Raw genomic sequence first — 20,419 nt, 5'->3', positions numbered from 1 at the left:
AATTAATTTGCTACACACCACAAAGACATGGACATGTTTGCAAACTACAATGAACATAAATAAAGCCTATATGAGTTCCAAATATCTAATTTGTTGAAAGGCTTTTAGGAGACTTAATAAAAAATAAAATAAAAATGGAGAAAAAAAAGAAACCTTAATTCAATGTGATTCATGTGAGATAAATGAGTCGTTTGGTTTGCCACAAACATTGTTCGGCCTACGATTTATAAACATTGACGAAACAGTATCAAAACCAGATTACATTTGTGGTGAAACTACTCTATGGGCTCGAAGACAACAGAAAATTATAAAAACTGACTTGAACTGACTTGATATTTGCCTTGAGGACCGGAAAGACTTAATTGAGGGTAATGAACATTATCTATTGATGTGATAGGGTCCTCCAATAGACAACACTCACTGGACAACAAACTGCCATTGTTAGCTATAAATTATGTTTCCTAAATGTTTAACATTTGGCAATATCATTGTTTTGATTAAGCCCTTTGAAACTGTATTTGTGAAAAATGGTTCTTTATACAAATTAACATGAACGTAATGCACCTTTAGACTTTCTATCAAAAATATCCATTTGTAGTCTTTTTGATAAAACTTTTAATACGAAATGTTCAAAAATAGTTTAATATCTTTAAAATGTCCAACAGAGCAATACATATACACTGGAGAACAAAGAGCTACAGCTATTATGGGACTGATGAGGTTCGCTGGCAACTTGAAGTATACTTCAAATACATATTGATCTGGTTCCAGATCTGCATCCGTTTTTGACAGCATGTTACTGTTGGTTTCGCCAACGGAGAATAATTGCCAGCCCACCATTCTCTTGAAAAGCTTCAGCACATGTAAGCGTACCTTAGTTTCTGTAAAGACACATATTTTAGCTAAATGCCTTCTATAGCTTTGCGCTTACAATGAAATAGTCAAGAGGTGGTGGGCTTTCCCAAAGGAAGGCTTTAACTAACTTATCCACATGGATGTAGTCGTTTGCGTGAGTACTGCTCTAAAGCTTAGTTTTAAAGGACGGCACGTTTACATGAGAGAAACTGAATGTAGTGACTATTAGATCTAAAGTTTTAACAGGAATATGTGATGCTGGTGTTTTGGCCATGACTGCTTGTCTGAAAAAACACTAGATCACATAGTTAACAAAATGACAAAAGAGAACAAGACTTAAAAAGGGATCGGAGGATTTAAACGGGAGGGAAAGCGAGGATATTTCTTACTAACCAGATATAGACTGTTGTAATTGAGATGAGTTTATTTGGGGTGCTTGTCTTCCAATCCTGACCACATCTAACTACAAGACCTTGTTTGGCAGGGAAAATACAATGCTGACCGCTTGAATCGTGTGCAGTTTAAATATTACATTTCAGTTATAAGCGATAAAAAGAATAGTAGTGTAAATTAGTTCCAGCATTTGACCGATGCACCCTATCATCACATAGATGTACTGTGAAACACTGAGCACACATCTGTCCATCATACCAATTCATTTCATATCATTCCTCTGGATACGACACATCATTTGACCCCTAGGGAATATAATAAATAAATCTAAATCATTTTAGACAGAGTCCATCTGAGAAATTCACTGAGATGCGAGGAGCCGACCGAGGCCAGAACAGAAGAAAATAGAATCATTTCATATATTTGGTCATATTATCAATATTTTACATGTTTAGTGTTTGGCCTCTTGGATCAAAGCCACTTTGGTAACCACAAAAACAAACAGAAATCGCCCGACAGAAACCTGGCTTGAGTCTCGGTTCTCTATCATACAATCTTTATAAATCCATCCGTGCACGCTGTCTTCCCCATTGTCAATAGCGTTTGTTTGCCAGGGAAACCACAGCCACGTCGACCCTCAATATTGGCTTGTCCTTGATATTCCATAAGGTGTTCATGAGGGAGTGTGTAGGTGTGTGTGTGTTGATGCGTGTGCGTATGTAAGCGTGTGTGTGTAAGTCTAGTGTCTGTGTATGCAAGTGTGTGTGTGTGCCCGCGTTTATGCGTGTGCATGCGTGCCTGTGTTAGTGTGTGTTTGTGTGTGTGCGTGCGTGCCTAAGTGTGTGTGCGTGTGCGCGTGCGTGCCTAGGTGTGCGTGCGCGCGTGGATCACATGATGTGCGTGATGTAGAAGAGGAACTCCATGTCCACGGGGACCTGGGGCACGCCGGCACTGCCCCCGTGGATGACGGGGATCAGGGAGCTGTCCAGGTCGTTCATGTAGCACTGGGGGAGCAGCCGGCCCCCCGAGCCCGCCTGGTACTCCACCTGGGGTGGGGGGGGGGCGGAGGGACGGAGGGACGAAGACACAGGAAGATATGGAGCGATGCAGATAAAGATGGATACATAGATGGAGAGAGGTTCAGAAAAATATGGAAAGAAGTACAGATAAATTAAATTTAGAAGATATATTGATCAAATATATTCAGATCGTGAGATAAGAGTGTCCAATGTCATGTGACACACGTTCAAGGCGTAACCATGTCATGTGACACACGTTCAGGGCGTAACCATGTCATGTGACACATGTTCAGGGCGTCCCATGTCATGTGACACACGTTCAAGGCGTAACCATGTCATGTGACACACGTTCAAGGCGTAACCATGTCATGTGACACACGTTCAAGGCGTAACCATGTCATGTGACACACGTTCAGGGCGTACCATGTCTGCCTGTGTGGAGACTCGGAGGGCGAGGGAGTTGATCCCGCGGGACGCCAGCACGGCGAGGTGGGGGGCCAGGGCGCTGCAGGTGGCCAGGGACATCTCCCTCTGGAACACACTGCTGGACGACACCACCGTCGCCAGGCAACCCTCGCTGCTCTTCAGCTGGTAGAAGACCTGGCGAGGCGGAGTGAAACGCAGGGATTCATACCAACGCTCTCCTCTATGCTAGCATGTTTACACTGCAGGCGGATGTGACGTTAGCCCCTTTAACACGTTGTTCTGTCACTTACAGGGATGACCTCGATCAGCTGACATGGGAGAGATTTTCAATATCCTACTTTTTTGATGTTGTTGTTCTTACATAATTCAATTCTCATAGTGTTTGTCATATGCACAATAAGAAACATGTTCTCAGTCATAGAATGAAATTCTTCCTTTTTTTTCCACAGACGGCAAATGCCAAGAAAGAAATATATTAAAAAATAATAATAATAAATAAAACAACAACAACACACGTCTGATTTCCAGCCGTGCGGCCGCAAGTACCAACAAGAGATTCAGTTTGAACAAGACCTTCTGTTCTAGCACCATCGATCTTTATGTCACACTTCTGTTTGGACCCTTCCCCTTGTGATGGTACAGGCCGATCGATGTCAGCATGGGTTCAGAAGGGCAAAAAATATACCAACACAGCCCCATCAGAGGCGCCGTCGAAGCTCACCTCAGTGCATCGTATGACGCGGCCGTCCGACTCAAACTCAGAGTCGTGCTGCGTCCGGAGGCTGTGGACGCCGTCCAGCGACCGGCCGTCCACAGCGCTGGTCACCCTGCAGGGACACAGCACCATCACCATCACCATCACCACCCATCACATTTGCTCCCATTGACTCAGAGCCCCCTGGCCGGTAGGGGCCCTATGTGAGTGTCACTGCCGTCATGGCGGTCCCCTGGCCGGTGGGGGCCCTATGTGAGTGTCACTGCCGTCATGGCGGTCCCCTGGCCGGTGGGGGCCCTATGTGAGTGTCACTGCCGTCATGGCGGTCCCCTGGCCGGTGGGGGCCCTATGTGAGTGTCACTGCCGTCATGGCGGCCCCCTGGCCGGTGGGGGCCCTATGTGCTGGTCACTGTCGTCATGGCGGCCCCCTGGCCGGTGGGGCCCCTATGTGCTGGTCACTGCCGTCATGGCGGCCCCCTGGCCGGTGGGGGCCCTATGCGAGTGTCACTGCCGTCATGGCGGCCCCCTGGCCGGTGGGGGCCCTATGTGAGTGTCACTGCCGTCATGGCGGCCCCCTGGCCGGTGGGGGCCCTATGTGAGTGTCACTGCCGTCATGGCGGCCCCCTGGCCGGTGGGGGCCCTATGTGAGTGTCACTGCCGTCATGGCGGCCCCCTGGCCGGTGGGGGCCCTATGCGAGTGTCACTGCCGTCATGGCGGCCCCCTGGCCGGTGGGGGCCCTATGCGAGTGTCACTGCCGTCATGGCGGCCCCCTGGCCGGTGGGGGCCCTATGCGAGTGTCACTGCCGTCATGGCGGCCCCCTGGCCGGTGGGGGCCCTATGTGAGTGTCATGGCGGCCCCCTGGCCGGTGGGGGCCCTATGTGCGGGTCACTGGCGGCCCCTTGCTCTCACCCTGCGTTGAGTGCGGCGGTCCGGTCCACCCAGCGCACCGTGACGTTCTCCCGCAGCTCCCCGCCGTCGCTCTTCCCGCACGGGATCAGGAAGTCGGTCTGGTCCCTCAGCGCGGCGCGCAGGGACTCCATGGTCTCGGGGGGGATTTGAACCATCAACCCGTCTGGAGGGACGCACGCACATACAGAGAATGAAGTAAGAAACCCGGGGGACTACCACAAATACAACAAAGAGATATCGTCATGAAAATAAACACCCACACCCTAGCAACTACAGTCTACCCGTCAATGGGCATACGGGCACACAGCGGCCAGCTGCTAGGTGAGTCAGGCCCATAATGGGTGACCGTTTACAACCAAGATGGCAGCTAGGCGAGACGGGCCCAAAGTGTGCACCAGTGTAGAACCAAGATGGCCGCCAGGTGAATAAGGCCCATCGTGGCCGTCCGTTCGGAACCAAGATGGCCGCTTGGTGACCAAGGCCCATAAGACGACGTAAGCTTACCCTCCACGATGCTGGACTTGGCGATGAAGCCCGAAGACGCTTTGAGGGCTCCGTTGAACACGACAAAACTGGCTCCGGTGACTGCAACACAACACAGGGCAAGACACCCACAATGAGGAGGAGAAGGCCATAGCAACCCCACTGGAAGGTCTAATCACAGCATGATGTTATAAAGGTTACCAAACACCAGTCAGTGCTCATTAAGGGACCTCCCGTTGATGGAGGCTCCACAGGCTCTATCAGCGGGAGGCCAACTCTGTCTGAACTGTGGCGATTCCAGTTGGAATTATTAACATGTTTGATTCCTACTATTGGAATCGGGGCTGATCAGAACGGGACTATTCATTTTGGCCTGGTTGATATCAGCGATTATTGCCAGCGTGCTTGTACACTGCTGCGATCTGTAAAAATCTAACTAATGTTACAGAGGTCGGATAGGGTATATGAGCTGTATAGGGGGTAGAAGGTACCTGTGCGTGTGTGGCCAGGCTTGCTGTTGGCCTGGGTCTGGTAGTTTCCGTCTTCATTCTGGAAGCAGACCAGGTGAGAGTCCGCCTCCGAGCTGAACGTGGCTCCCACGCTAATGACATGCTCGTTGGACGAGTTCACAACCTTCTGCATCTGCACAAACACAAGGTCCACACCCATTCATTCACCACAATCAACCATATATGAAGGTGTCACCAATCAGCCAATTGTGTTCTAAAATAACCCCTCATAAAAAGGTCTACTGGACAAATGATCAAATAAGTTCCATTTAACCAGTTAGCAAAGTAGCAAACTTGAACCAACCGATTCAATCTCATCAATTAAGAGTTGAAAATTCTAACCAACCAATTAACAAAGTGTCCAAGTTTGAGCATGTCACCGTACCTCATTGAAGCGACTCTTGGGGATGTCGATATAGCTGTGGCCCATCTCCATGTGTATCCTCAGCCCCTCGACTATAGCTATACTGTACTGGTAGTTCCTCAGGTCCTGGGGAGAACAGCATTACAGTCTCTGCACCACACCATGGATAAGCAGGGTACTACAACAACACACGAGGTCTACTGGCCACCATCTATGATAACTGATTTCCGGATGCTGTAGGTATTATGGCATTGTCTTACCGCTAGTAAGTTCATGATGGTGTGTCCGGTCTCTCTGTACACAGACTCCCTGAAGCGCGTGCTGACGGGCGTAGTGGGGTACACTGTAATGCATACATGACAATTAGCTTGACATGCCTATGCATCCCTATTGCACAAGCACATAAAGACATCTCAACATAATGGCATAGCTTAGCATATTCAACAGCCTTTTGTTTAGCATTATTATGCTGCTGCACTAGCAGAAATAAAGCTATGCTATCCTAATTACATTTAGCTTAGCATCACTATGGCATCACACAAAAATAGAGCACTCCTAACATAATGGTATTTTCGCAACTAGATTAAAAACATATTTTTCCTACCCTAACAAACAGAAACACATGCTCCATAAAAGCGATTTGATTTGCGAAATATCTAATTTCAAAAACGATTGCATATTTCCAGATTACTATATGACTTTACTATTAAACATTCTCATGAAATCAATAAATAAGCGCGAAAGATGTTATTAAAGGTTATCAAGGTGTGCATTAAGCATCAGAAAACCATGTTGATTTAAAATCCCCAATCTCACATCATTTCAGTCTATGGATGCCCTTCAAGATGATTTAATGGCTACCGTCTATTCACCCTCCTGGCAGTGGGTATTTAACTTTTCTAGCACACGTCGTCCATCACGATCACTAAAAAAGCTGTGCACAACCTCCCCGCTCCCTACCGCTGTGTCCAGTGCCCAGCCGCAGCAGCAGCCGCAGGGGGAACACCTTGGCCCAGGGCACCTCCAGCCTCTGGATGAGCAGGCCGAAGAGGAAGGGCTGGGGCGGCACGCTCAAGCCCTCCAGGGGCTGGCAGGTGGGCGCGAAGAACAGCATGCCCCCGTGCTCCTTACTGCCCAGGAAGCTGCTGGTGAACGTCACGTTGCCCAGGTCCTCCACAAACTTCCCTGTGAGAAGGAGGGTCGTCATTAACCACTAAAAAAAAAACACCATTAGCTAAGCCCTAGAGAACAGCTAAACCTGAGCTTAACCATGGCTGGTAGCTAAATGTTAGGTGAAGCCCGGCCATAGCTAAAAGCTCTGGCTACCCTTACCCTATCTACATTCAGTTTCTTCAGCTCAGTGCAAAGACTTAGCTAAACCCAAGATAACAGCTAAAACGTAGCTGAACCATAGCTTACGGCTAAAACAAAGCTAAATCCCAGCCAACAGCTGTAATGTACCTCAACCCTATCTGACCGCTAAAACGTAGGTATATATCTAAAGCGTAGCTAAACCCCGCTAAATCCCTTCCCTAGCTAAATCCCAGCCACTATTAAACCTCGTCTTAAAGAGCTACCTCTGGGGACATATGCATTGGATTTCCGTATTTGTGTTCGTATGCGTTTCTGTACCATTTTGGGCATCTTGATAAATGTTGAGATACAGCGAGAAGAGGTCCCTTGGCAGGGTCTTCTCTTCTGGCAGACGCTCCAGCAGGAACACAAGTTCCCTCTGGCCCAGCGCCTTCAGGCCGTTGGAGCCGAAACACCAGCAGCGCTGGTCGCAGTCTGACAGGAAGTACGCAGAAACACAATACCAAGTCGAACACGCAGCCTACAGTATAAACACCACGTTAACCATGGAGACAAACGCTACAATACAGATACAACGTAAACCATAGACTGAAATACAAACACTAAGTTAACCATAGAGATATAGGCTAGAATATGAAGCACTAAGTTAACCATAGAGACATAGGCTACAGTACTGATACAACGTAAACCATAGACTAAAATACATAACAATAAATTGACAATAGAGACATAGGTTACAATAAAGATACAACGTAAACCATAGACTGAAATACATAACAATAAGTTGACAATAGAGACATAGGTTACAATAAAGATACAACGTAAACCATAGACTGAAATACAAATACCAAGTTAACCATAGATAGATACAACGTTAACCATAGACTAAAATACACAATACTAAGTAAACCATAGTCTATGAGTATAAAGTACAACTCTCAATATAAATACTAAGTAAACAATAGACTACATTATGAATACTAAGTAAACAATAGGCTGAAGTATAAATACAAAGTAAACTATATGCTACATTATAAATACTGAGTAAACTATAGACTACATTATGAATACTATGTAAATGATAGGCTACATTATAAATACGAAGTTAACCAAAGGCTGTAGTATAAATAACTAGACACCTAGGCTCATGAATCGAACATCATTAAATCACTTCTCCGGTATCAGCTGTTTCTGGACGTATAAAACCAAAATGAATGAAAAGTTAAACATTGATCTTTTTTATTTGGACTCACATGTTACCAGTTTGACATTAACCAACAGGTTAGCGTTCAGAAGAAAGGTCAAAGGCTGGGGTCCCCCCTCCTCCAATAGCAGCATGATCTGGCAGGGGGCGGGACCTTCCTCCACCAATACGGCTGGGGAAAAGAAATATAATAGAAAAATGAGTACAGGCAGGAATTTTTAAATGAATGAATGATTAAATAGGTATGCAAGGCTGTATAATGATTACATGACATTTATATCCTATATATATTACCTTTAATTATATGCTATTATGATGTTCCAGACTTCAGAAATAGGTAAGTTGTCAAAGTCAGCATGAACAAAAAATACACAAATATGTTTATGTTTATTTATTCGGATCCCCATTAGCTGATGCCAAAGACACCAGCTACTCTTCCTGGGGTCCACAAATACCAGATCCTTATTGATCCTAATGGAAATAGATTTTGTGTGTATAATGTGTTTTTTATGTGGTTCTCTAGTGTTTGGTTTTCTTATATTATAATTCACCCGTGGTAAATTAAGAAGGAATAAAACATTTGATCCCAAAAGAATAACCCAATGAAACCAGGCTGGTGGTGTGTGTGTGTGTGTGTGTGTGGGGGGGGGGGGGGGGGGGGGTCACCTTGGGTCTCATCGTCCCCGGTGGTGATGATGAGGGGGGGCAGCTCGCCCTCAGCCTCCGGCAGCATGCTGCAGCCCCTGCTGGAGGGACACCCGATGCTGCACAGCAGGGCGTAGTCCCAGGGCCCCGACACCGGAGGACGCACCACCTCGGGGGCCGCGGGGGCCTCCGGAGCAGACCCACCTCCTCCTCCTCCTCCTCCTCCTCCTCCTCCCCCTCCTCTTCCTCCTCCGGGCCGGGCGTCCGAGCCGCCCGGGCTGAGCTGAAAGGAGAAAGGACGCTCTGGAGTTAGGGGACATTTGTGCTTTTGTCTTTATCAAGGCTACAGTGGGAACAACTATTGTTTTCCAATGTACAACCAGGACTTGAAGCACAGGGGGGACTCATGGCGTGTTCCAGATGCCTCCGAGACCAGCCGTGCGAGTTGCAAGTGGGGAAATCTCCCAGCTTTCTTGCGGGATTTCTCGGAGGCACGCTCCCTTTTGGTCTGTCCCTCTCGGATTCTGAGAGTGGACCGAGTTCAGTGAGGCAAACAAGAACAAAAATGTCTGCGCCCATAAAGAGATTTATTGTTCTTTGTATTTGTACCACGTTGGTAATTTTAATGTCACTTTAAATGCTCTTACACACTTGATTACATCGCTGCTTTATTCCGGTCATCCATTTATACATTGCACGGTCTTGCTGTGCGTACAATACAATGTAAAGTTGTGTTGTTTGTTTTGAAGCTGGTTCGCTAAAGAGGCTAATGTAGCTAACAATAACATCGACTAGCCAATGACATGACACAATCACAAAGACGAACGGGAACGCTAGTGCTACGAGACAGGAAAAGACGTCACAAATGCAACTCGGAAGGCTGGTGTCCGAGGCATCTGGAACACACCATTATCCTTCTGGCATTTGACAACCACCACAACAGCAGAATTAATTCACTCTTTTTGGGTTTATTTCTAGGGCCCGACTGATAATGGATTTAGGGGTAGATTCCGATACCGATAAATATAGATATATCGGCCGTTATTCAATATAAATATGTGGTATCTTTGGGCTGGAGCAGTTCCTTGGGATTGGCTTCTCACCTTCCAGAAATGCTTCGGGCAACATCAACATTAAAATCAGGAGCTCAAGAAACCAATTAACTGTATGGTTAACACAGATCATGATGTGGAACTTTTAGTGTTGACGTGGATGTGCTCAGTTAGAGCATTTAGAGGACCAACCATCAAGGTAGAGGATTCATAAAGAGGTAATTACATTACTTAATAAACAGCATTTTAATGTTTTCCTATCAGTGGGGCTCTATTTATTTGACTGTTTCATTCTTTGGTTGAAATGTACAATGCCGGAATAATTTTGATGAAATTAAATGTACAAACAGAACCATTCTGACTCTACAACAAGCATGGTATGTGGATGTATGTGGAGAGAGGGACCACCAGAGGGAGGGAGAGACAGCGAGAGACAGCGAGAGGAAGAGAGAGAAAGAGAAAGAGAAAGAGAAAGAGAAAGAGAAAGAGAAAGAGAAAGAGAAAGAGAGAGAGACACTTACTATGGGAGGGTCCGGGGAGACGGGGCTACTCTCCTGAGAACTCCGTCGGCCCGTCACCACCAGCCGGCTGGTGTCTGCCACCTCCCCGTTGGGCAGGATGCCGTCAGCGAACCACACGCGCTTCTGCTCCCTGGGACCACCTGCACTCACAAGCACAGCGCCGCCACCGCGTTACACGCCGCTGGCTAAAGTGACCGCACGCTGGGGGAATTCATGCATTCTAGACCGCTGAATTTCACGTTTTTGTTGGCTTACTGTTTTTTTGTGTTTATGTTTTGTACTTATGTGATCTGTCGTGAGATTTTGTATCATTATTGTATTTTCGGCAGAACAATTGTGACGGAAGCATTTCCCTCTGGATAAATAAAGTGCTATCTGAACCAACTAGAACAAACTACACTGTATGAAGAGGTACTACCACGATACAGCTAGACCCAGAACAAACCAGACTAAATGAAGAGGGACAACCAGACATGGGAGTTACACCCAAAGCTAACCAGACTGAATGAAGAGGTACGATGATATAGCTACACCCAAGCAAACCAGACTCAATGTTGTGGTACAACCACGATAGAGCTCCACCCAAAACAAACCAGACTGAATGAAGAGGTACGACCATGATAGTGCTACACCCAAAACAAACCAGACTGAATGAAGAGGTACGATGATACAGCTACACCCAAAACAAACCAGACTGAATGAGGAGGTACGACCACGATAGAGCTACACCCAAAACAAACCAGACTGAATGAGGAGGTACGACCACGATAGAGCTACACCCAAAACAAACCAGACTGAATGAGGAGGTACGACCACGATAGAGCTACACCCAAAACAAACCAGACTGAATGAGGAGGTACGACCACGATAGAGCTACACCCAAAACAAACCAGACTGAATGAGGAGGTACGACCACGATAGAGCTACACCCAAAACAAACCAGACTGAATGAAGAGGTACGACCATGATACAGCTACACCCAAAACAAACCAGACTGAATGAAGAGGTACGACCATGATAGTGCTACACCCAAAATAAACCAGACTGAATGAAGAGGTACGACCACGATAGAGCTACACCCAAAACAAACCAGACTGAATGAAGAGGTACGACCATGATACAGCTACACCCAAAACAAACCAGACTGAATGAAGAGGTACGACCATGATAGTGCTACACCCAAAATAAACCAGACTGAATGAAGAGGTACGACCACGATAGAGCTACACCCAAAATAAACCAGACTGAATGAGGAGGTACGACCACGATAGAGCTACACCCAAAATAAACCAGACTGAATGAAGAGGTATGCCCAGAGCCCCAGACATAGAGCTACAACCATAACAAACTAGATTGCATGTATGGGAACAACCAAACATAGAGCTACAATCATAAGAAAGTAGTCTGCAAGTATGGGAACAACCAGACGTAGAGCTACAACCGTAACAAACTAGACTGAATGAACAGGACATTGGTTACCGTCATTGCTGGGGTGTTTGAGAACGGACACGGGCACCATGACGGTGGGAGGGGGGGAGTTGAGGGTGCCTGCGGCCCGGGCCTGTTGTAGGGGAGGGATGGTGCTGCAGTACTCAGAGGGAACGTTAGGGTTTGGGCTGGGTCCAGTGGGACTCATCATGCGCTCCAGGGCCAGGGCTACAGGAGAAGACAAGAGGGGCACAGGAGGTGGTGCTGGGGGTTCATCAGGGCACTCTTTCACAGGGGTCACAGTTCAAGTTCACTTCAATCTTCCTTCCGGCTTCATTTTCTTGCCTCATTTCTTTTCCTGGTGCAAAACTGTTGAGCTTTTGGGTCCTAAGTGATTGTGTGTATATGAAGAAAGTATTTACTTTGTATTATCGCCTGTTAAACTCTGAAGAGACTATAGATGGAATATATATACATCACACACACAATTTAAATTATAATATATATTATATATTTCCTTTTAGCTAATTTAGTTGTATACAAAATAACATTGTCCATCACATCCGTTTGCTTTGCTTTTCTAATATCCTTGCATGAGTAGGTGATTCAGCAAAACAGGATCTCACCGAATAATTTTGCCTGGCCTGCCATGAGTTCAAATATTAATTCCCCTAGCTAGCTCTCAGTACTAAAACGGCACCTTAACCTTTAGTCAAACGTAAACATAGGAATAGGAACGATAGGAATATGTGAGTGAATGGGTCTAATGACTTATGGCTGCTGCTTTTGGTGTCACTAAAGCTATAGCACTATCAATCTTGACGTCTACGGTGCAGTCATCTCATCACGCAGTATGCAGCTCTAGTAACCTGGTTGTATTGACACCATCTGCGTGCAACGTAGTTCATATCGTCATTTGTACTTCTGTACGCGTCCAGGCGATTTGGGCACTTGAATGGCCCGATGATGCGAAATTTGAAAAGTTCAGTATCAACGGATTCAGTATGTTATTTAATGGAGAGTAGAAGGGGGTGTGTGCGTGTGCGTGTGCGTGGGGAGGGGGGGAGATGACAAAGCAAAAAAACAGCAGGCAGAGGTGGGCTGGCAAACTAATCCGGGGCTACAGACTGAAGTGGTGACCTCATTTTTGAGGAGGCTCTCAAATGCAAGCCATAAATAGGTGCGTTAAAAATACAACGCTTTCATTTTTAAAAACCTCACATTGCATGTGGCGCACACCGTGCACGTAAACAGGACACATAACATCACGAACCACACACATACAGAAAACAACAACAACACAACCGGCTCCCCCACCTTTCGACAATCCAAAGGAAGCTTACCTCATGCTCTTGATGGACTCTGACAACAACGACAACAATAACACCCAACCTGTCCACCTGCCCATGTTGACTCTAGTCCAATCCTAGCCTGACGCAGATGGTTTCCAGTTTGTTCTTCCCTGCCCCCCTCCCTCCCCCCCTCCCCCCAGTGATCACTCGCTCTGATGATCTGTGCTTCACAGCCTCTTATCCACAGAGCTATCCACAGCGGAGGGGGGACAGCCGTGCGCGCTCAGCCCCCAGCCTGACGCCAGTTCACAGCCACACCGCCGAGGAGAGAGATGAAGAACAGGAGAGCGATGGAGCTGGGAAGGGGGCGGGCGACAGAGCGACCATGTCACAACGCAACGCTCCGCCAATCAGCCGGCCGGAACAGATAAATCAACAAAGATCACTACTTCCGTCCCTCTCCAGCCTGGTTAGAGAGTACCTTCAAAAAAAAGACAGACCTCGTAGCTCGTTTTCCAGACCCGTTAGGAAAGTACCGAACAGAGAGGACCACGGAACAGTATGCTGCCATAACTCTCTCCACTGCTCCTTTGCCCTCTCTACCCGATCTGGCGCGCTCTCTCTCTCTCTCTCTCTCTCTCTCTCTCTCTCTCTCTCTCTCTCTCTCTCTCTCTCTCTCTCTCTCTCTCTCTCTCTCTCTCTCTCTCTCTCACTCTCTCTCTCTCTCTCTCTCTCGCTCTCTCTCTCTCTCTCTCTCTCTCTCTCTCTCTCTCCTCCTCTCCCTCCCCCTCCCTCTCCTCCCTCCCCTCTCCTCTTGTCCCCTCCCCCTCTCTCTTGTCCCCTCCCCCTCCCCATCTCTGGACTGCAGTCCCAGCTGCAATGCTTGCCTCTACAAAGCAGTGATTCGCCATCAAAACACAGAGACCAAGCTTTGAACAATTCCAAATAACTATTCGAGACTCGATAATGGAAACGTAATTAATGTATATCCACTTATTAAATTAACTAATACTAATAAATCAATGTTAATTAAAAACATATCTGTGTGCTATTGTATTACTCTTAGTATCTTATTTAGCTGTTATTCAAGCTGTTTGTACATATTGTTTTCCTGCATTGGACCACTGGGTGCCATCCAATGTACTTTTCATGAAGGGGAATAAGAAAATGATGGTGCATTGCATAGATTTTCCCACATAACACGACAGAGAGGTCATATGACTATTGAGTAAAACCATACATTAACTATATGTCTTCATGACTATGTGTCACGTGTCCGACCATGTGAGCATAAATCCATGCCAATTTCAAGAAGCAATTTGTTCTTGCAATGGTGACATGCGAGAACACACCTAAACATAATTTATGGTCTGCGTGTTGCCTGGCAGGTCTGGTGCACAAGGCCACAATGTCGTAACCACACTAGGGCCCAGTGGGATTTGTTACGAGCCGTGCAGCCATTATTCTGTCGAGCTAAGGCCACTGAACACGCCTACATGTGACCGTGTCTTAAAGCCGGGCAACAGAAATTAATTAACAATGTGTGTTCTTTAAAAAAAAAAGAATAATAATAAGCTTTGAAGCCCTTGTCATTTTATTGTGTTCGATAATAATCAACTAAAAAGGTTTTTACTTGATCATTCATCTAAAAAATCCTCCTCCCAATAGAGAATGTTGTAAGGCATACGCATCTCACCTCTTTGTATGCTCTCAAAGCATCTGTTGCACACGCGCGCCTCCTTCTCCAAGTACTGGAGCTTGCATTTCCTATTGCAGCAGATAGCACAGTAGACCTGCCACAAAGAAAGAGAAGAGAAGAGGAGTGAGCACGTGCAAACCACTCAATGGACCTTCAATTGGATAGCCGCATCAAATAACCGTCCATCGGTTTGCCAGCACGAGAAGTGCACTTGAGCTTGGCTGACGCGACAAGAACACGGTTCAGCATAAGACAAGGGCTGACCTCTGTTTGTGATATGTGTGGTGCTCTCACCACCCAGTGTCTGGTGGTGTCTATCGGCGAGAGACCCTGTCTAATACTGGGTTAATCAGTGGGGCCTTCAATTCCCAACCTCCTGCCTTGAGTTGATAACTGACTGAGGATCGATAGAGAAGCCGGGGGGGATGCTGACTCATGCCGCCCCCGCCCCCCCCCCCCCCCCCCCACCAATAACACCAGAGCTATATTTAGGCCCGGTCCTAGAGCTTGTTGTTAAATCAACGATGCCCCAGTCTCCTTGGTCAGCATGCAGTGCATTTCTGTCCTCATCTCAATTTTAAGTCATAATCCACAAAACAATAAATAATACATACAAAAAATATCTAAACATAAAATGTCTATACATATAAATAAACAATTTAAATGTCAAAAACTACTTATACCAATCAGTACTGAGTCATTTTGGAAACGTGACTTGAAACCAACTTGAAATACTGATTCCATTATGGTATGTCATTTCTTTAACAGATAGAGGTTAAAGGTATCTTGCTTACGGGTGATTTGGTGATCCAACCCAAGCACCTCCCAGATGTAGGTCAGACACCCACTCACCCCTCCGACATCATGCTCCCAACCATGTTTAAAAAGCCACCCCCCATTACAACGCATTCTTACCGATATTCATACCCATTAGACTCGGACCCCTGAGAAAGACATGGCGGTACACACCTTCCCACAGGCACGACAGTGATGCCGCCGCCTGGTGAAGGTGAACCTCAGGTCGCAGCCCATGCACTTGGGCGCCTCGGCGTCCGGCACCCAGGACGGCTGCCTGCAGCCCAGCCCCTCGTCCGAGCCTTCGTCCACCGACCCCGAGTACTCCCCGGAGGTGTCCCCGGGGTAGGGCGGGGGCTCCGACAGCTCGTTGTACGAGGGGTCGTGACCCTGCGGGGTGTAGAGCAGCCTGGGGTCGCCGTTGTCGTGACCGCCCCCCGTGGGTGGGTGTTGGGGGTGCGGCGGGGAGGTGGGGGTCGCGTCGTCGTCGTCCGGGGAGGGCGGGACGTCGGCGGTGCCGCTGGCCGCGGTGGGGATCCGCTGCTCATCCTCGGCCGCGGGGGAGGGGGTGGCCGCCTGGCAGTGGAGCTGCTTGGGTCTCGCTCCTCCATAGGAGGACTGCAAATCAGGGCTGGCTACGTGCGGGGGCTGCACGGGGGTGTTGTTGGCGGAGGGCTTGACACGGGAACAGAGTTCGGGCTCCAGCTGGTAGGAGCTGAGGGCGTTGGATGGATGCGTGGGGTCCAGGCGCTCGCCCGTGGGAACGCCGGCTGCCCCGCGCTCCCCTTCCGGAGAGGAGGCCTCGCAGCAGCCCCCCAGCTCCTCCTCCACCAGCCGGTGCTCCGGGTCGGCGTCCCCGTTGGACAGGCCCGAGAGGCCGCCGCCGCCGGGGCCGCCGCCGCCGCCGCCGGGGCCGCCGCCGCCGCACTCGCCAGACCGGCTGGCGAGGAAGGCCCCGCCCTCCGCCTGCTCGGCCTCGGCGTGGGCCTGCAGGAAGGCGTCCAGCTCCTCGTCCGTGACCAGCAGCTCCGCCTGGTCGCTCTCGGGCAGGAACTCGAAGCCGAACTCGGGGGAGTCGCCCAGGCCTTCATCTGCGACGCGAGACTCCGCAGCAGCCATGGCGAGGGCGGGGAGGGTGTCGGAGGAGCCCAGACACTGGGGCCGGGGAGTGAGAGAGACGCCGCCCCCTGCTGGCTGCCGGGGGGGACGGGGGACCTCTGGCTTCACTCGCTCGTCGGAGCGGAACGTGTCCTTGCCGCTCTCGGGGGGGGAAACGGACTCGGCCTCCGTGCTGTCGGACACCCCCGACGCGGCGTCCCCGCTCGACGCGGCTTCCAGGGAGTCTTTCGCAGTACTGGTCGGGTTCACCAGAGCCCCGCACATGGACAGGCAGGACAACCTCGCTGGCACACTGTCCGAGGTGTCTGGTTTGGAGGGGGGCTCTGTTTCGCGGCTGTCCTGCTGATGGCCCGTCTCCGCGGGCTCCTCTAGTGGCTCTTCTGAGACTATGTCGTTGTCGGTGTTGCAGTTGTTGTTGTGGAGAGTGTTATCGGGCGGGGTGCATGCTGGTTCAAAGTAGCCCAAAGAGTTCCCCACTTGTTGGACCACATGAGACAAATCCCCCACCTCCTCATGTTCATCATCATCCTCCTCCTCCTCCTCCTCCTCCTCGCGGAGCTCCGATGCATTGGACACGGCATCGTCGGCGGGCTCGCAGCTCCGATCGACTGCGGCCGGAAGAATGACGTCCAGAAGACTGAGGGAGGCAGAGTATCCCTCTGCGATCTGACCCAGTGACTCCACGTTCCCACCTGACGCCCGCTGCAGCTCAGCATCCACAGCGCCCACACCTCGATTGGCCCATGCCCCCTCCCATACATGGGGGATCACAGGGCTGGCAAAATCCACCAGCAGGGCCTCCTCTTCTTCTTCTTCTTCTACTACTTCTTCTTCTTCCTCCTCCTCCTTCTCCATCCGTCTCTCCGCCAGGTCCAGCTCCCTGAAGGTGTCATGGCCGCCGGCTCGGTCCAGTATGGCAGAGCTCGTGTCGCTGACGAGGTCGCACTGGGGCTTCAGGGTGCGGTCCGGACATGGAGGGGTGGAGCCTTTGGCGGGCCGGCGGTCCACAGAAGAGAGGAGGTCCACGCCGGTGAGGGGCTGTCCCTTGGGTTTGTCAGCCCCAGAGTGTGGCTGGTTGTGGAGGTGCTGGTGGCTGGCCGGGCGGTCGGTGCAGCCAGGGGCCGAGCCATAGTGGAGAGAGTTGAGGTCAGGCAGGCTAGGTGGCCCTGTGGAGGAACCATCCGGAGGTAAACACTGAGGGCCCGGCGAAGGGACGGCATGCGCAGAGGACTTCAGGTACACGGTTCTGCAGTCGTGCTCTTCTGAAAAGGTGGACAAGAAAAATACCGTAAGTGAAGAAGAACTGATTCGTTATAAACGATTCCACTACATTCTACACCCTGCACCTTAAACAGAAAATCCTCAGCCTATTTATGAATGAGTTTTATGAGGCATCCACGGGTTGTTCATGTTTTATGACACTGAAAAAAAGACTTAAACACACCAAATTCGGCAGGAATGGTGTTTGTTGTTGTTGTTTACCTGTATTGAGCTCGAAGTCATCCAGCAGCTTGTCGAGGTCACACACGGCAGCCTTGAAGAAGCTATCCATGCTGTGTGACGGGGAGGACGTTTCACCACACCGCTACATCCTTCAACCACACGCAGCACAACAACACATCATTTGGACGTTTTCTTCACTTTCTTTTTCTTCACTTCAAAATTTTTTTTTATGGCCATTTTATTTATGGCTAATAATCATTACAGCAACAGCATAGCCCACAATTTGGTTTTGTGAATATTCAATACCAACAAGGTAAAATAATTATTTGATTCAATATAGGGACAATACTTCCGATAGCAGAAAGATTTAAATGCTGTATTTGGATTTCGCTGCCGGAAAATTTCTTGACTTGAAATGTCCTTTCTCCCATACTAACTCACTATCCAGACTTATTACCAGGAATGTCTCAGATGTCTACAATACTGTAAATTATCTTTTAATTAGTACCTTACTAAGAAGTGCAAATAGACAGTAAAAACTGTTACTTTTGAAGTACCAAGGAAAGTTACAGCCCATGCCCCTAACCTGTGGTCCAAAGACCACTGGAATCTCCATACCAATCATGAAATAGTTAATATCCTATTCCTACATAGTGTACGTTTAGTCTACACTCATTTGTGAAGACAAAATATCATATACATTATCTTAATCAATGTTAATGTGCTGAAATTAGGGTGTGTGTGCAGTGATGGAAACACAGTGCATCAATTTATGATGGCTTTAAAATGCAAAACGTTTTGATTTTTCGATTGTAATGGGGTAAGGAAATATTTATGACTGTTTCTGGGAATGACCAACATTAGAAATACCTGTATGTCATTGATTTTTCATTACTAACCTACTTTTAGTATCCTTGATATTAGCTTAATAAAAAGACCACATTAAGTATAACTGGTGTGGATATATTTAAATAATCCTATAACTAAACATCCTACATTTATATTACAACAATCACTGTCCAAGAGGTTCGTCAAGAGTATAATTAAATTGTATTATTCAGTAAAGAGCCTTTACACTGTGTATGGCCGATTCAAAGTATGCCAACAACACATTAGGCCTATCGTTATCTCACGTACAACAGACCACAGTTACAAACCAGGGCATGTATGTGAATGAGGCATGATCGGTAATGTACTTTTTAATGTAGTACATGAAGTTAATGCTCCCTTGTTTTTATTTCCCTGTATCTGATATGAGATAAGACATATTGCATGCTCAACATAGCCCTTAAACCTAGCCGCAAAGAAATCACACCACTTAAACCAGAATAACGTTGGACGAAGGCGATGCAAACATACCGGCTGTTTAGATGGTCAACAGGGTCAAACACCAGTCCGAAACGCATTGTAAACTAAAAAAAACACAAGCAACTTCCTGAATAAACTAACCAGCTTAAGCAGAGCTACAGGTTAATAAACATTGATCAGAACAGACTTCTGCGTCCAAATATTTGAGTGACAACTGAAGCATCGGCCGACACGACAAGCCGATCGACTTACAGTCAGCTATAGTACTCAACACTTTAGTTGGGCAAAAGTCGTTCTGTCGGTTTTGATAGAACCTCACGCTAACGTAGATTTAGTAGCACAGCTAGCAGCTAACGTAGCTGTTAGTAGCATAGCTAGACGATAACCTAGCCTTCGGTAGCTCAGCTTGCCGCTAACGTATCTGTTGGGAGCCTGGCTAGCAGCTAACGTTAGGTTGTGATGTTTACCAGAAAGGTTTCAATCCGTCTCTCTCGCCTCGTCCTCCGTGGTTGTACACATATTTTGAGTTCAACCAAAAAACAGAAGCCATTCTTGACGATTAAACGGCGTTATCTGTTCAAGTATACAGCACTAGAACAGTTTGTTTAATTAAAGGTATGTAGTAGAAGTTAGGCGTTCAGTCGGCCATCTTGAATAGACTGGGAGGTCAAAGGAAACGAAACGAATGGGACACCATAAAACCGAATAATAAAATGTTTGGTACCATTTGTCTCACTGTTAATGTTACCACAAAAAACAAAATCCCAACATTTCAATATCTAGTACACCAGACATGGGGGACATGACTTGTAACTTCCACAATAGCCACACAACGTTGATTCGCTACTGGTCACATTTGTGTGATATCCGCAAAAATGCAATGCATCTTTACAAATACAAAAAACCCTAACGAGATGGGACATC

At 47.9% G+C, this 20,419-nt stretch overlaps 1 protein-coding gene across 5 annotated transcripts; it reads right to left on the bottom strand.

Moving 5' to 3' along the window:
• Positions 1 to 598: 598 nt before the first annotated feature.
• On the bottom strand, positions 599 to 20,318 carry zfyve16 (zinc finger, FYVE domain containing 16). 5 transcript variants are annotated; one of them, XM_060038479.1, is made up of 18 exons: positions 19,963 to 20,318; positions 18,227 to 18,336; positions 15,800 to 18,003; positions 14,828 to 14,924; positions 11,891 to 12,067; positions 10,412 to 10,551; positions 8,860 to 9,121; positions 8,243 to 8,365; positions 7,308 to 7,463; positions 6,636 to 6,860; positions 5,936 to 6,018; positions 5,697 to 5,801; positions 5,294 to 5,444; positions 4,824 to 4,904; positions 4,320 to 4,482; positions 3,415 to 3,520; positions 2,691 to 2,867; positions 599 to 2,294 (listed from the first exon to the last, which is right to left on the bottom strand). In XM_060038479.1, exons 2-18 carry the CDS (start codon positions 18,294 to 18,296, stop codon positions 2,136 to 2,138), a joined length of 4,479 nt encoding a protein of 1,492 aa, XP_059894462.1. In that variant the 5' UTR covers positions 18,297 to 18,336; positions 19,963 to 20,318; the 3' UTR covers positions 599 to 2,135. The 5 variants fall into 5 exon arrangements, with proteins under 5 accessions (XP_059894462.1, XP_059894460.1, XP_059894463.1 ...); XM_060038477.1 differs by having other exon boundaries at positions 15,800 to 18,006; positions 19,963 to 20,317; XM_060038480.1 differs by lacking the exon at positions 19,963 to 20,318 and adding an exon at positions 19,547 to 19,935.
• Between the last annotated feature and the right edge of the window lie 101 nt (positions 20,319 to 20,419).

The sequence above is a fragment of the Gadus macrocephalus genome, chromosome 19 (genome assembly GCF_031168955.1).
Source record: "Gadus macrocephalus chromosome 19, ASM3116895v1".
Classification (NCBI taxonomy): Eukaryota; Metazoa; Chordata; class Actinopteri; order Gadiformes; family Gadidae; genus Gadus; species Gadus macrocephalus.
The sequence above is the reverse complement of the archived record's forward strand: the minus strand, read 5'-3'. Positions and strand labels throughout refer to the sequence as shown.